At 41.2% G+C, this 16,306-nt stretch overlaps 1 protein-coding gene across 1 annotated transcript in view; it reads right to left on the bottom strand.

Moving 5' to 3' along the window:
- Positions 1-16,045, bottom strand: part of NID2 (nidogen 2) — a 73,040-nt gene extending 56,995 nt beyond the window's left edge. The window contains 4 exon segments of the mRNA XM_049767665.1: positions 4,086-4,315; positions 14,407-14,715; positions 15,727-15,824; positions 15,827-16,045. Coding sequence (XP_049623622.1) covers positions 4,086-4,315; positions 14,407-14,715; positions 15,727-15,824; positions 15,827-15,941 — 752 coding nt within the window. The 5' untranslated portion in view covers positions 15,942-16,045.
- Between the last annotated feature and the right edge of the window lie 261 nt (positions 16,046-16,306).

Genomic DNA, 16,306 nt, shown 5'->3' with positions numbered 1-16,306 from the left:
ACCAGGAGTAAGTTCTGAATACCACTGGCGTTGGCCCCAAAGAACAAAAACAGATAAAGAAAATTTATCCCATGAGGAAAAGACCCTAAATAGCCAAAGCAATCCTACTAAGAAAGAACAAAGCTTAAGTAATTATGTTCTCTGATATCAAACTATATTATAAATCTACAGTAAAGGCAATATGATAGTAATAAAAAGATTCATACATCAGGGGATAATAGAAAACCCTATAATATACCTGTTAATTAACTTATAATAAGGAGGAAGTCAAGAATACAAATAGGGGAAGAAGTCTTTTCAAAAACAAAACCACCAGGTAAGGGTAGTTGCCTTGAATGTGGCCGACCCAGGTTTGATCTCTGGCATACCATATGATCCTCCAAGTCTGCCCAGGTATGATTCCTCAGTTCAGAATCAGGAGTAATCCCTGGAGCATCACCCCAGGTAGGACCCCCGCTTACCCCCTAAAAAACAGAGTCTGACTAAATAATGGACAGAAAAAGGGGCCAGATAGGTAGTGCAGCAGTAGGGCGTTTGCCTTGCATTCAGTCTGACCTAGGACGGAACTGCGGATCAAATCCCCCAGCGTCCCTTATGGTCCCCCAGCAGGAGAGATTTTCTGAGTGCAGAGCCAAGAGCTAATCCCTAATGTGTCACTGGGTGTGACGTCCCCCACTAAAAATAAAAACAACAAAAAAAGCTGAAAATACATGGACAGAGAAGATGAATAGGTACATTTTCAAAGAAGATACACAGATTGGTCAACAACATACATGGAAAGTAGTTCATTCTATACATCATCGAATTTTCACTATTCAAGAAAATGCAACGCAAAACTAAACAAACAATGGAACTCACCACTATTGAGACAGCTATTTTCACAAAAGACAAAAGGAGCAACATGTGTTGGGAGAATACGGTCGAGAGAAAGAGACCGTCAGACAGTTAACGTGAATGTAATTTAGCACAGTCACTATGGAATACAATATTGAGGTCACTCAAAAAACTAAAAGCAAGCCTGGCATAGGACCCCACAATTCCACTTCTGGATATTTGTCAAAATAAAGAAAATAAAAATACTAATACAATACTACTAATACAAGGGAGCTAGGAATAGCTCATTGGCAAAAAAAAAAAAAAAAAAAAAAACTCCTGCCTTGCTGGCATAAGACCAAGAATTCAATCCCTGGTGTCACCACAAATGGCAGCTCTGCTTTTCAACAATCTTGACACTGCCACATGTGTCCAGTGCACCAGAGCCAGGTGTGTGTGTGCAGGTAATACAACTGAATCCCATGGTTTTTGTTGTTTTTTGGGCCACACCCTGTGACACTCAGGGGTTACTCCTGGCTATGTACTCAGAAATTGCTCCTAGCTTAGGGGACCATATGGGAAACTGGGGATTGAACCACGGTCCATCCCTTGATCAGTCTGCATAAAAGGCAAACATCCTCTGGCTGTGTTATTGCTCTAGCCCCCAGCCCATGATGGACAAGCAGTACCATCTAAAAAATGTGGGCATCATCAAGAGTGGCAAACCACCAATGAGCAGATGGTGTAAGCAGCATAACTAAAGACTGTGGCCCCAGGTGGAACATTGTGCAGGCACTGTACGCTGAAGTGTGTCACCCTTAACTGCCCCTCCATCCTTAGAGGGCGGGGGGGGGCATATCACAACCAAGGCATTTGTGCACCGTAATGCAACAACATCATCAACAATAAAGATTATGGGGAATATACTAACTGAAAAGAATATTGACTTCTCATGTTCTTTATTAATTAAAAATGTATTCTAGGGGCCGGAGAGATGATGCATGTGAGGTAGGGCATTTGCCTTCCATGCAGAAGGTCGGTGGTTCAAATCCTGGCGTCCCATATGGTCCCCTGAATCTTCAGGAGCGATTTCTGAACATAGAGCCAAGAGTAACCCCTGAGTGCTGCCGGGTGTGAGCCAAAAACAAAACAAAAATAGTGACTCTAGGTTAAGGCCATAGTGTTTGCAATGTTACTGAGATTTGTAAATCTTGGGTGTGATATTTACAATAGCCAAGATATGGAAGCAACAAGGGATGTTTGTTAGTAGATGAATGAATAAAAAAAATACATGATACACACATGTACTGGTGAAATACCATTTAACCATTAAAAGAAGAAAATATCACCATTTATAGCAAATAAACGCACCATGAAGGCATTATGTGACAAAATAGCTAAAAATAAATACTATATTGAATCTCTTGTACATGTGGGTTCTAAAAGAGAGGAAACATTCATTCATAGCTAGAGAACAGAGTGGTGGGGTTGACCCAAAATGGGGTTGAATGAAGAAAGTAAAGTGAAATAATGTACAGCATGACGACCACAGGTAACAATGTTAGATGTTGCTATTAGATATTAAAATATCTAGTAGATATTGCTAGTAGGTATTAAAAGTTCTCACCATCTGAAAGAAGTTATATACCTTTTTCTATATCATACTTCACTACAATCAAATAAATGCTGTTCCCTACTATTCAAAACTTGGCTTATAACTTTATGAAAAGTCTCACATAATGGTCACATATCACTTCTTTTCCAAAATTAGGCATAAAATATGGTTGATTATGCAATAGACTATGGTATGGTAACAGATGTTGTCTAGAGAAGTGGTGATCATTTCACAACATATACCAATGTTGAATTAGTTTGTGTACTTCTAAAACCAATATGCTATTAGTTAATATTTGAATTTTAAAAACTAAATGAGATATATAAGTAAAGATTATATGATAGTAATACATTTATCTGATGCAATTATAATTTATAATTATTAAATTATAAGACAGGATGTCTTTATTCATTTAGATAAGCCCTTGCCAAGTTTGGATGGACCTCTATGACAATAACATTTTTAATATAATTGTAAGAATTTATATCTTTCTTTTCTCTCAACCCTCTCCCTTTCATCTCATTCCTTCTTTCCATCATGTATGTGCATTTGTGTTGTTGTTGGTGTTGTTGCTACTGCTGCTATCACAATTAATTTATGGAAATGGGCACAGAAAGTAAACTGTGATCCTTTTTTGAAATAGGCAATATGTTTTGTGTAACTCACAAGTTCTAAAAATGAATGGTGTTTTGCAAGCAAATAATTGTTCTGTCCCTAGAAATAATGCAATAACACCAAGAAGCAATTAAGGGAGACTATGCAACACATGTACTGTTTGGCCTTTAGACTCATATTTACAAAAAGAATAAATGAAAAGAAACTTTCTAAAATCCTTGAAATTAATCCATATCACTGCACTAACTGCAGACTGGTGTGACAAAATACTAAAAGACATATTACTGACAATGGAAGCTGGGTGGTGCTCAGTTCTGAATGGCAAAACCATTCAGCAGGATTTCAGAAAGTGAAGTCATAGAGAAATCCTGAGACATCTACAAAACTAACAATCTGGTGTAGTAAGTACAGTAGCAAAGGAAACCTACAACATTAATATCAATACTACTGTAAATCATGATACTTTAGAAAATAAATACCAGTAACTTTTAACTTTAACACCTATCTATAAAAATAATGTTTCCTTCTGAGAAATAATTAAGCTAGAAAAACCTCCCTCTGGGAAGTTCTGTCACTAAATATTTTTATGTGTTTTCCATAGCAAGTCTCAGTGGTTATATGTTTATGCACACACAGAGCTCTGTTTATATTTACCCACTAGGGTAGGAGATAAACACCTTCTGAAATTTGGGGAAATTTTCTTCTCCTAGAGTCAAACTGAATCCTGGGTGTTGTTTTTTAGAGGGCTTTGGGGCTACACCCAGCTCAAGGTGTATTCTTGGCTCTGTGCTCAGGAGTAACCCCTAATGGTAATCTGGGGACTTTATGTAGTACCAGGGACTCAACCCAGGTCTACCGCATGCCAGACAAGAACCTTACCGCTAATCTCTCCCACTTTAGTCTCTGTTTTGACTTGATAGATACCTTCTTTAGAAGTCACTGAGCTATGATTCAGTCCCCTTATAAGCCTCACAATTTTGGAGGCTCCTCAGGGTGCTTATCTTTATTCAAACAGAAAAGGGCTACAATCTGTATTACTTACCGGGAGAGATTTTTCAGAATCTCTTCAGCGTAAGAAAATCTGATAAAGGGTCCCTCCATCTGGTCCTTTAGATGCCCTCGGCAGAAGCCCACCCGAGCTGGAAGCATGAGTTCGGAATTGTTAAGTTTTTTGGGGTGTGTTTCAAAGAACTGAAGGCCATCAGTGGGATAAAGAAAAAGGGCATATGTATCAGTTTTATTAGACACCATAACTGCCTGAAAAGTATTCACCTGTAAACAAAGAAAGAGGAGATATTAGTAAAAATGAAAGAAAAATAAAACAGAATGCAAAAGAGCGTAATGAAATAGCAAGGATTCTCCCTCATGATATTTTTCAAACTTTTTCATATATAATAATTATATTATATATAACATATGACTACATAATTATATATAATAAATACAACTATATAATTATATGTAACATATACAAATGTATAAATTTATATATATACACACATAATAATTATTATATATAATAATATGTCTCCTTCAAATTTTAATTTCATACATTACCTTAGGACAATCATCTCTTATCAGCATACATTAATCAAAGAAATCATAAGTTAAACAACACAGATGAAAAACATAATTCAATACATATTAAGGAGTCAAAATTCTCTTTTCTGGACCTCTCCAAGGAATAAAGGTAAGTAGCAGATTTAACTTGTGTTTTCCACAATCCTAGCCCAAGATTCTTGGTATTCATCTGGATCATTCACTCACTCATTCATTCACCATTGTGACAGATAAAATGTGAGGCAGAGTCTCTTTAAAAGGCCTTATTCTGGCACTTTCACCAATGCTCTGCTGGCTGCTTCCAGGATAGGGAACACACACAGAAATAATAATCCTCCCAATGATTGGTGGCTGATGGCTGACACCTGTAGGCTAAGCTACCCATTAGCATGACATTCAAAGTGATTTATAAGCAGCTCCCAACCCCTCTGAAGTAAAAGTTCCTAGCAACTTCCTCAGATCCTTTCATGTTCCCTGTACTGCCAGTGCTGGGATGTCAAGGGATTCTCTCCACAGTCCCAGAAACCTATCACTGTGCTGAGGCCTTATGGTTTTTCTGATTCCATGTAGGTTTTGTTTCTGCTTCAGACCCTCCAGAACACTTGTATGGGTATTTCTCATTCACCTGCTCCTCGTTTTGCGTATCCTCTATTAGTCAATGGCTTTAGCTTGAATTCAAACACTCAAGAGCCAGAGAGATAGCAAGGAGGTAAGGCGTTTGCCTTTCATGCAGAAGGTCATCGGTTCGAATCCCGGCGTCCCATATGGTTCCCCATGCCTGCCAGGAGCAATTTCTGAGCATGAAGCCAGGAGTAACCCCTGAGCACTGCCGGGTGTGACCCAAAACCCACAAAAATAAATAAACAAACAAACATTCAAGAGCTTGGAGGCTCTAGGATATGCTGTTCAGTGCTGATGAAGCCAACAGACCAAGAACAGCAAACTTCCTGGGAGAGACTGAAGACAGGACACAGGAATAGCCATATATCAAATTTAGCAAGGGGTAGAATCCATAAAGAAGAATGTGTGTGGAAGACCTTAGGGCTGGGCTGGGAAAGCATCATAGAAGAAATCTGTGAACGTAAACAAACACAGCAGGAGCCAGAGCAGACCCAAGAGTCTCCAGTAGCCTGAAATAGCCAGACTCCTCACTCAGGGTGGCCCACAATCTATTCTTTCAAGTTGAATTTACACTCATCTTAAGAGCAAGTCACTCTGTCTTTATCTCCATCCAGCTACCTGCGACCCCTTTCCATGACCTGCTGACCATGTTCAATTATCTTTAAAAGATCTTGTAAATATTTAGGACTCCGAGACCCCATCTAATTAATCCCCCTCTCCTCGCACCAAATCTGGCTCCTGTAGAATTGAGTGTGGCAGTACAGAGGTATTTGAAACATTCTAGCACTTCCTAAATAACATGACTCTTAGAAACTTTATTTACCAGTAAGGGACATGATGTTTCTGTTTTTGTGAAACAAGTAAAAGTATAGGCCCAGAAAAGAGCATTACTATTCATGAAATAAAACAGCAAGCAAGAGGATTGTGCCTTGAATTGAATTCTGTCCTTATTCTTTCCCTGTCCACTGCTCATGTCCCTTCCAGTGTGAACTCATCCTTTTACTATTTAATTCAAGGCATAATTTTGAACTGTTGCTTATAAGACAAAGAATTCAGGTGTTCAAATATTTTTCAGGGAAAGCATCCAAAATACTCTATACTCTTTCTTTTAATTCTATAATAATTGCTTGTTTTCTTTACACACACACACACACACACACACACACACACACACACACACACACACACGGAGGAAGGGGCCTCACCAATGTTAGAGTTGCTGAGGTTTCATCCACAAAGTCAAACATTCCTAGATACAAGAGGCAGGAATGTTTCTAGAATTTCTCAAAACCAGAGAGTGATCACTTGTGCCAAACATAAACAAAGGCTGTTCTGCCTCATGTCTCTATGTAAGAGGGACTATATCAGCCATTCATGCTGACCCAATGGTTTCAGAGCTTTACTTCTTGTCAGAGTGCAGACAATTGAACAAGAGAAAGAACAGTTTCCAACAAAGTTCTCAAAGCTCGTATGGCCCATAGTAAAGGTAAGATAGAAGAAACTTCCAGTTATATATTGAAGAAAAATCTATAAAATAAGGAGATCTATAGATCATGAAAGAACTGTAAGGAGGTAAGAAGTAGAAGCAAACAGAGCTATGAAGGTGAGTGTTTGACTACTGTCATTCTCTTATCAGGAAGAGAAAAGACAGAGCTCTCAGCAGAAAGTAAATGGGAGTCTAACAATCCCTTTCAGCATGTCCACAATCAATGCAGCCAGGGAGCCAGAACATGGCCCTCCACACTTAATTTAATCAGTACCAGCCATCTAACAAATAACAAAAATAAGAACTATGGAGGGGAATAAGGAAGAGAGGAGAAAGGGAGGGAGGAGAGAGGAAAAGCGAGAGGAAGACAGAGAGAGATGGAGGGAGAGAGGGAGACAGGGAAAGAGGGAGGGAGAGAAGGAAGCAGGGAGAGAGGGAGGGGGAGCGTGAGAGAGAGGGACAGAGAGGGAGAGACAGGGGAGAGAAAAGAAAGAGGGGGAAAGTGAGGAGAGTTTTACATGTTGCTAATAGTTGACATTCCTTCTAAACCCCAGCACTACATTTGGACCCCTAATTGTCACCGTCTCAGGGCCACTCACTCCTGACATGAGAGCCCTGAGTACTTCTAGCAATGGTCCTATATCCAAACCAAACCAAACAGAATTCTATAATTTCTATCTCAAAGGGGTTTACCCACACAACTTACAATAAGAAACTATAAGGTAGAGTGACTCCTAGAAGTACACAAAGGTTTCCTTCCAAATTTCCTCAGGGACACACATTCTCTACAGCTACAGCTTGATGAACTTCTGGCTCCAGAGTTTGGAATGAATGCTAACTTCCAGACTTCAGAGAAAATCTCCATTTCCCCACACTCCAGCAGCAGGTGTGGTGTTGGAATGATGTATGCACAAAGCCATCATTATTAGTATTATGAATCACAGTACCGTAAGAAAGATTTTTAAAAAAAAATCTCCATTTCCCATGAACATTGTAATGGGCCTCATTTTTCCCTCCATTTTTCTGTCCTAAATATAATAAATAAATAAATTTAAAAAAGTAAAAGCTCAAAGCGTAATATTATATCTTTTTGGAAATCTTTAGCAAAACATCAGAATTTTTTGGACTAAGTCCATATACGTCTTTACTCTGTCTTCATAGTTACAGACTCAACTTAAATTCTTTCAGACCAGCCTGAAAGGTACATAAGGTAAGCTGACATGTGCTCATCCCTGACATCCCATATATTCCCAAAACCCACTAGGAGTGATCCTTGAGCACAGAGTCAGGTGTAAACCCAAAGAGCTAACTGTGGCTCAAAAACAAAATAAAACAATACCATCAAAACAAAACAAAAATTCATCCCAAAACCAACTTATTTCTTTCAGATAAGTCAAAGATCTCCCCTTTTTGGACCTCAGCTCTCAATGACTAAAGGTCTCACCAATGTTTTGCTTTTACGGTTCCTGATTTCTGTCCTTCCTCCAGAGACACACATTTTTTTGAAACGAATCAAAAGTGTCCCCACACTGAGGTTTCCAGTGGGCAACCTTCCACTTATGTATGGTTATTGCTCTATTGTTGGTTTACAATTTATAACTTGGTTCTACAAAAAGATCACCCCAGTTTTCTCTGTATCTGTTTTTGTTTGTTTGTTTGTTTTGTTTTTTGCTTTTTGGACCACACCCTTGACACATGGGGTTACTCCTGGCTACAAGCTCAGAAATTGCTTGGGACCATATAGGATGGCGGGGATCAATCCGAGATCCGTCTGTGTGCAAGGCAATTGCCCTACCACTGTGCTATTGCTCCGGCCCTTGGGTCTGTTTTTTATACAATTTTGTTTTACCCCCAAAACCCAAAAAATTTTTATTTGCTTTGGTTTATACTTAACATATATCAAGCAAACCTGGGCAGGACTTGCTTGGGTAATCTGGAAGGCAGCATTCTCACTCTTTCTCTTACTCTCTCCTCTCTCTCTCTTTTCTCCCTCTCTCCCTCTCAGACCCCACTCTCTCTACTTTCTTTCCCCCTCTTCTTTCTTTCTCCCTACTTCCCTCCTCCCTCTCTCTTCTCCTCCTCCTTCTCCTTCTCTCCCCTTGATGAGACAGATTGCTATTTGGCCACATGTATTTCACTCCTTGGTCCAGACCCACTTTCCCTGGGTGGATATATGGTATTTGGAGCCATTACATCCCATGACTTCCTTCAACTATTTCTCTGGCTCAGGACACACCCTCATTTAGAACACTCTCTCCTGCTGCCTCATTTCTGTAGTTTGTTCTGTTACTTCAACTTGGAAATTAAAGCATTCCTCATCACACACACATATCACAACCCCTCAAAATAGTAGCAACAATGAAATAAAATTTCTCTAATGCTACTCCCTCACTAACTCACATTTAAAAAATCTCTAGTCATTTTAATACCTCCTGTCTGTATATTTTTGGTGTTTTATTGGGGGGCAGGTAAATGTTAGTTTTGATTAGTTGATTTTAGGGCCATACTTTGCAGTACCCAAGGTTCACTTCTGACTCTACACTCAGGGCTCAGAGGACAATATAGGGTGCTGGGGATATAATTCTGTCAGTAATTTTATATTATTATTACTACTACTACTACTACTACTACTACTACTACTACTACTACTATAGTTTTAGAACACACCTACTACTACTACTACTACTACTACTACTACTACTACTACTACTACTACTACTACTACTATAGTTTTAGAACACACTTAGAGACATTTAGGGCTTAATCCTGAATCTGTGCTCAAGAATCACTTCTGGTGAGGTTTGAGGGATCATATAAAGTGCTAGGGATCGAACCTAGACCAGTCAGTGCAAAGCAAGCACCTTGCTAGATGTATCATCTCTCTGGGCTCAAAGGTTACATTTCAAGAAGTATAAGAATAAGATTAACTAAACGCAATTTGCTTGGATGTTTTCAGACAAAGCTGCACCTTGCAATATCACGTATACCATCTAGTCACACCTAAAATGAATATCCGCAAAGAGAAAGGATAAGTTAAGCTGTTTGAAATGGCAAAGATGCCATTCCTCTGAGACCTTCAAATTTCCAGTAACTTTGCAACATACATTTAGTAATACCAAGGCGTAAGGAAGCCATGTTGAACTCGCACTGTTCTTCAAGCATAGCAGATTACTGTTTGCCAAAGTGTTCCTCTAGAGAACCATTAAGGCAAGATCAAGTTACAGGGTTCTTTTTAAATATTCAGAAGAAACTTTAACATGAACAATTAAAAAAAATGTCACTTTTCCAAATAGAATCCCAATCCTCTTTCTACTTGATAAAATTTTGAATATATGGCAATGTCTAGAGCAAGGTTCTATGTTGGTTTATGTTTGTTTTGTCTTCTGAGCCACACCTGGAGGTACGAAGGGGAAGGAGTAACTTCCTGGCTCTGTGCTCAGGAATCACTCCTGGCAGGTTTGGGAGATGGAACCTGGGTTGGCTGCATCCAAAGCAAGTCCCATCCCCACTGTGCTATTATGGTTCTTGCCCCTGCAGCATGATTCTAATTAGTAAAGTAAGAGAACTGACCATCTTCCCATACTTCCTTCAATGATAAAAATCCCAAATAGAAGTTGCGATTCAGTAAGCCTCGAATTTAAAGGATCTTATGCCAATCACTTACTTTCCTGTACCTCATATAACATTAAGAAATGAAAGAAGTAGGTAGGAGACATAGTACAGTAGGTTAAGGTGTTTGTCTTGCATGTAGCAAATCTCAGGTCAATCCCCAAATTGTATATGGTCCATCAAGCACCAGGAGTGGCCCTGAGTCTTGCTGGGGGGTATGCCTCTCATCCTACTCCCAAAATAAAAGAAAGAAAATAAATAAACAGAAGCTGGTCTTGCCAAACCAATGTTGGAGAAGACAGATTGACTGAGCAACCATACCCTCTAGGTCTGAGACCTAACTTCTTAAGCTGTGGGTCACAGGCCACCATGGAGTCATATAACTAAATGTAGGGGTTGTGAAAAAAACAACAACAATAATTTAAAATTTTACTATCAGTAAAATGGTTGATTGGTATACCTATTTTTAACTCCTGGGGCAAGTAAAATTTCTCCTCTGAAAAGGGTCATGAGTGAAAAAAGCTTAAGCTCTGGATTGGGCCGGAGAGATAGCATGGAGGTAAAGTGTTTGCCTTTCATGCAGAAGGTCATTGGGTTCTAATCCTAGCATCCCATATGGCCCCCCGAGCCTGCCAGGAGCGATTTCTGAGTGTAGAGCAGGAGTAACCCCTGAGCACTGTCGAGTGTGACCCAAAAACAAAAACAAAAAAAGAAGCTCTGGATTAAATTAAGGGGGTATATAGGGTACTTTAAAAGGTCACTTGGGGGGCGGGCTAGAGAGAGTATGCAGAGGAAAGGGTACTTGCCTTGCATGCAGTCAACTGGGTTCTATTCCCAGTATCCCATATGGGCTCCTGAGACTACCAGGAATGACTTATGAGTGCAGAGCCAGGATTAACCCTTGAACACTAGTAGGTATGGAACCCAATCAAACAAAAAACAAAAAAATAATAGAAAATCTCACTTTAGAGCAGTAGAGATAGCTCAGGATTAAGGTTCCTGTCTTGCATGGAGCCAGTTCCTTGCAGTTCCCTAAGTAAGCCTGCTGGCAGAAGGCCCTGTCACTTTGTTAATTCTTATACTAATCCTGCAAGGAGGGCAATGCTACCTCATTTTATAGGTGAGGAAACTTGTTCTGGACTGAGGTTGGGCCAGTGCTACCTAACTCACTTATTTCAAAATACTGTTCTCTTATCAAAGTCTGTACAACTACTCTGGAAGCTGAGAAAGTTTATTCTCATGCAGTAGATGAAATTGAGAAAAACAAAGTACCCTCGTCTGTACTATTATTTTGAGTTTCAAATGGCCCCAATAAATACTGAATTTTAAAACCTCCATATAATTTCATCGCCCCAGACATTTTGTACAAATGTTCATCTCTCAATCATCTCTTAGTCCTTTTCTTTATTGAAAGCAAGAATGGCTTGCTTCTCTTCTGAACATTGGAATACCAATTTGACAATAATAAGAAATCAAATGTTGGGCCTGAAGAGATAGCACAGCGGCGTTTGCCTTGCAAGCAGCTGATCCAGGACCTAAGGTGGTTGGTTCAAATCCCGGTGTCCCATATGGTCCCCCATGCCTGCCAGGAGCTATTTCTGAGCAGACAGCCAGGCGTAACCCCTGAGCACCGCCGGGTGTGGCCCAAAAACCAAAAAAAAAAAAAAAAAAAAAAAAAGAAAAGAAAAAGAAAAAGAAATCAAATGTTTCCTTGGCAGCAAATTCCATACCAAGCTCATAATTCCATGAAATGTGATTTCAAGGTCTCTTCTGATACAAAGATCTCACAGAGACAAAAAGACAACAACATAAGATACCCAAAATCCTAAACCTGTACTCACTAAAAAGCTTTGGAAAAGGCACAACTCTTGTGCCTACCTATATTACTTGTGTGAAGGAAATGAGTCCTGTGTGAAAATCTAGGGAAAACAAAAAAATCCTAAAAGTTTTTAAAAAACTGTATTCTAAAATTGCCTTAGTCTCATTATGCACACAACTGTGTTCAATCATTTTAATTTCTACTTGTTATTACCTATAGAATCAAGATAGGTCTTATAATTGTATAATTTCTATGGGACAGGAATATGATCATTTAATAGTTTGGCAGTCAACCATTTTCTGATCAATATAAACATGATAACCTGAATAAGAAAGCATATAATAGCTAGGTGGTCAACCATTTTTTAAGCTTTAACCTTCTCAGTACGGTAAAAAAAAAAAAAAACACTCTGGACAATAACAAAAATAAATCTCTTATTTAAAATACTTCAGGCTAGGGCTAGAGTGGTGGCGCCGAGCGGTATGGCATCTACCTTGCCGGCGCTAGCTTAGGACGGACCACGGTTCAATCTCTTGGAGTCCCATATGGTCCCCAACCCAGGAGCAATTTCTGAGCGCATAACCAGGAGTAACCCCTGAGCGTTACCAGGTGTGGCTACTCCCTATCAAAGAATCAATTCTAGTAATCACCATCTACACCTATGATGACCTTTCCAGCTGTCTCCACAAACTTGGTAAGAAGGTACATATGCAATGCCCCCAACATGACACTTTAGCATACAGAACTGTTCATCTCTATACAACTCAGATGCGAAGCTTTTCTTCACTGAAACCTTCCTAGGCAAAACACTAGAGAGAAAGTGTTCTTTCATTGTATCTCTGTTAGTCCTATCATATAATGAGTTCTCTGAAAAGATTTTTGAATGGATAAAACCTAACTATGTTTATATACACACCAAAAATGACATATAAGGTATATATTTAGGAAGAACAGAAAATACAATAGAGCAGTTGAGATCCCCATGTCTATTGGAAATAAAATAATTTTTTTTTATTTCTATGTTTTCTAAGTTTTTAGATGCCATAGGTATCACTGATATACTATAATATGCTCAAATTTAGTCCATTTTTAACTTATAAATGAATGAATACAATATAATGGTAGTAATCTTACCTTATTCATCTTTCCCCAACCCTGAGCCTCACCAAAGAAGGTACACAGTATATTATTATTATTGAATATATGCTGTTGAATTAAATATTTTAAATGTCAAACTCATGCATTAGAAGGGCTAGAGAGATAGGATGTGCCAAGCTAAATTCAATTCCAGGACCACATGTAGTACTCTAAGTACATGCTATGGAGACAGCTCAGTTGTCAGAGACTGGCAATATATACTCTGAACTGGCTGCTGGGGTCCCTAAGCTCTGCTGGGAGCTCCTCCCTCTAGCCTCCCAGCCAAAACCTAGTTAGTACCTAGGGCCAGAAAGATTAAGTCATTGCTTCATTTATGGCTGATCCCAGTTCAACCCCAAACACTGTTTATGGTCCTTAGAGCACTATCAGGAGTGATAGAATATGAACAAAGATTTCATTTAAGCAATGTACCTCACAAAATTATTTATAGTGCTAAAAACTGAAAAGAATTTTAATGATCAGTGGGAAAAAAAAAACAGCAAATACAATAGATGGAATAGTATGCGAACATTGTAAATGATGTTGCAGAAATATATTCAATGACAATGTAGCATTCCAACATACTATTTAGTGAGGTTTAGTGAGGTTGGATAAATAGGTTGCTAACCAGTATATGCCAAATAAATTCATATTAATAGGCAGTGACAACTACAGATATGAAGAGAAACTGGAGGAGACACATGAAAATATTTAAGGGTGGTCATCTCTGCCTAGTAGAAAATAAGCAGTTCTGTTAAGCTGCCTACATATTCTGATGTTTTTCCTTCAATGAACATATCATTAGAAATAATCTTGCATAAGAGGTGATTCAAAAAAACAAACCTCTAAACAGTAAATGATGCCTTGTGTTCTGAGCTGTTGGGCTGGGAGCAGAGTTCACATCCCCAAAATAGTTTTTCTTGCTACACTAATAACCACCCACCCAGAAAGCCTGGAGACAACAGCTGTCTTCACTTCAAAAAGCAATACTGGGCACCGCATTAGCCTTAGCACCACCAAAGTAGACATCAGAAGAAAGAAGCTTCAAGCCAAGCCAGAGTCTGGGTTCCAACATAGAAGCCAAACCCATCCTGGCAGGAGCTCAGTGGCCAAGAAACGTAGCTCACTCACCTCTTTGGAAGGGGTTTCTGGGGTTCTGTCTTTCTGGTAGGCGCCCACCTGCTTCCAGGTGACCAGGAAAGAGTGGTTGGGAGAGAACTGCGAGGCTGTCTCGGGGAAGCCTATGTGCACAAAGTTGGCAGCCAGCACCAGCACGGCAGGGGTCTTGTCCTCGCGGTACATCACCTGTCCGGAGCCCCCACTTGTGTCCAGGTCGACCAGGAAGGGGGCCATGGATGGGAAGTCGGTGGGGAAATCTTGGTCCAAGTACTGGTCCTCCTTAGGTAAAACTTGGGTGGAGATGATGCCGTTAGTACTCACCTAAAGGAGGAGAGAAAAAAAAAAAAGTGGGTATATGTGCTACAAGAAAGCAGGATGGTGTCCCTAGATGGGAAGGCAAGGATCCTCCCAGCCCCAATGACTGAGAACGGCTTAATCTTGTTTAGGACCACTAGCGTTCATTTCTCCAGTGTCTCACTGGTCACCCCCAACTCCTTTCATGAGGCTAAATCTCATTTCTCACTTGCAGCACAAGTCAGGACAAAAACTCTAGGTCCAAGGAGGGAACTTGCAGGCTGTCTGCAGATTCTCACAGCCGTTTCCCTGCCTCAACCATCTCAATTTCTTTTCTGCCTAGGTCTCCTACAATGCCTGAACTATTTTTCTTCTTTTCTTTTCTTTTTCTCCTTTCTTTCCTCCTTTCTTCTTTCTTTCTTCCTTCTTTCCATTCTTTCTTTCTCCTTTCTTTCTCTCTTTTGTTTCTTCTTTCTCCTTCCTTTCTTCTTTCTCCTTCCTTCCTTTCTTTCCCTTCCTTCTCTTTTCCTTTTTTCTTTCTCCTTTCATTCTTTCTTGTCTCTCTCCTCTCTGTCTCTCCCTCCTCTCATCTATGTCTCTGTCTCTGTATCTCTCTGCCTCCTCCTCTCTCTCCTCTCGGTCTCTGTCTCTCTCCTCTTTGTATCTCTGTCTCTCTCCTCTTGTCTCTGTATCTCTGTCTCTCTCCTCTCTCTCTCTCTCTCTCTCTCTCTCTCTCTCTCTGTGGGTGTGTGTGTGTGGTGTGTGTGTGTGTGTGTTGTGTGTGTGTGTGTGTGTGTGTGTGTGTGTGTGTGTCCCCTCTTCGAAGTAAAGGAAAAGCATTCTTGCTGCAAAGCCAGTCTCCGGACGGCCGAGGGGCGCTCAGGGACTGGGGAGCAGAAGCCTGCTTCCTCTCCTCCTCCTCCTCCTCCCAAGGCGGCGGGGGAGCGGCTGGGTCTCAGTCCCCGCCGCATCAGGCTGAGCCCAACAGAACGAGCCTCGAGAACTCCACGCAAGCCCCCCACGGGAGGCCGGACTCACGTAGAGCTTGCTGAACTCGGCTTCGAAGAAGTGCAGGGGCTGCGTCAAAGTCACCTCGGCGCTCTCGTCGTCGCCCTCCTTCAGCAGCTGGTCCCCCCCAACTTCCCATGCTGGAACAGCTGGGTGACGGGCAGCGCCGCGAGCGGGGAGACCCGCAGGAGCGGCAACAGAAGCGGCAGCAGCAGTCGCCACGACGGAACCAGGTCCCGCCGCATGCTGGCCGCTCGGCTTGAGGGCTGGCCCCGGTCGAGCGCGTCCGTCCGTCCGGTACCGGCCCGCCGCCAGCCCGCTCCGCGCGCCCAGGCAGCCAGCAGGCAGCCTGGATCCCCGCGGGCAGCCGAGGGGGCGGGACTCCGGGCCCCGCGAGCGTGCCGATTGGTCCAGACCAGCGGCCGGGGCCAATCAGCGGCGCCGTGAAATTGACTCCCATCTGGGTCCAGTTAAAGGGCTCAGCCGCGGCGGTGGCGGGAGGGCGTGGCGGGGCTGCGAACGTCCTACCAAGTCTGCGGCTGGGGTTGCTCCTGCTCCCGTGCTCGCAAACCCTCCGAGCTTAACGGACCCGCTCACCTCCAAAGGACCA

This window comes from Suncus etruscus, chromosome 2 (genome assembly GCF_024139225.1).
Source record: "Suncus etruscus isolate mSunEtr1 chromosome 2, mSunEtr1.pri.cur, whole genome shotgun sequence".
NCBI lineage: Eukaryota > Metazoa > Chordata > Mammalia > Eulipotyphla > Soricidae > Suncus > Suncus etruscus.
Note: the sequence above shows the minus strand (reverse complement) of the source record. Positions and strands in the feature narration are given on the sequence as shown.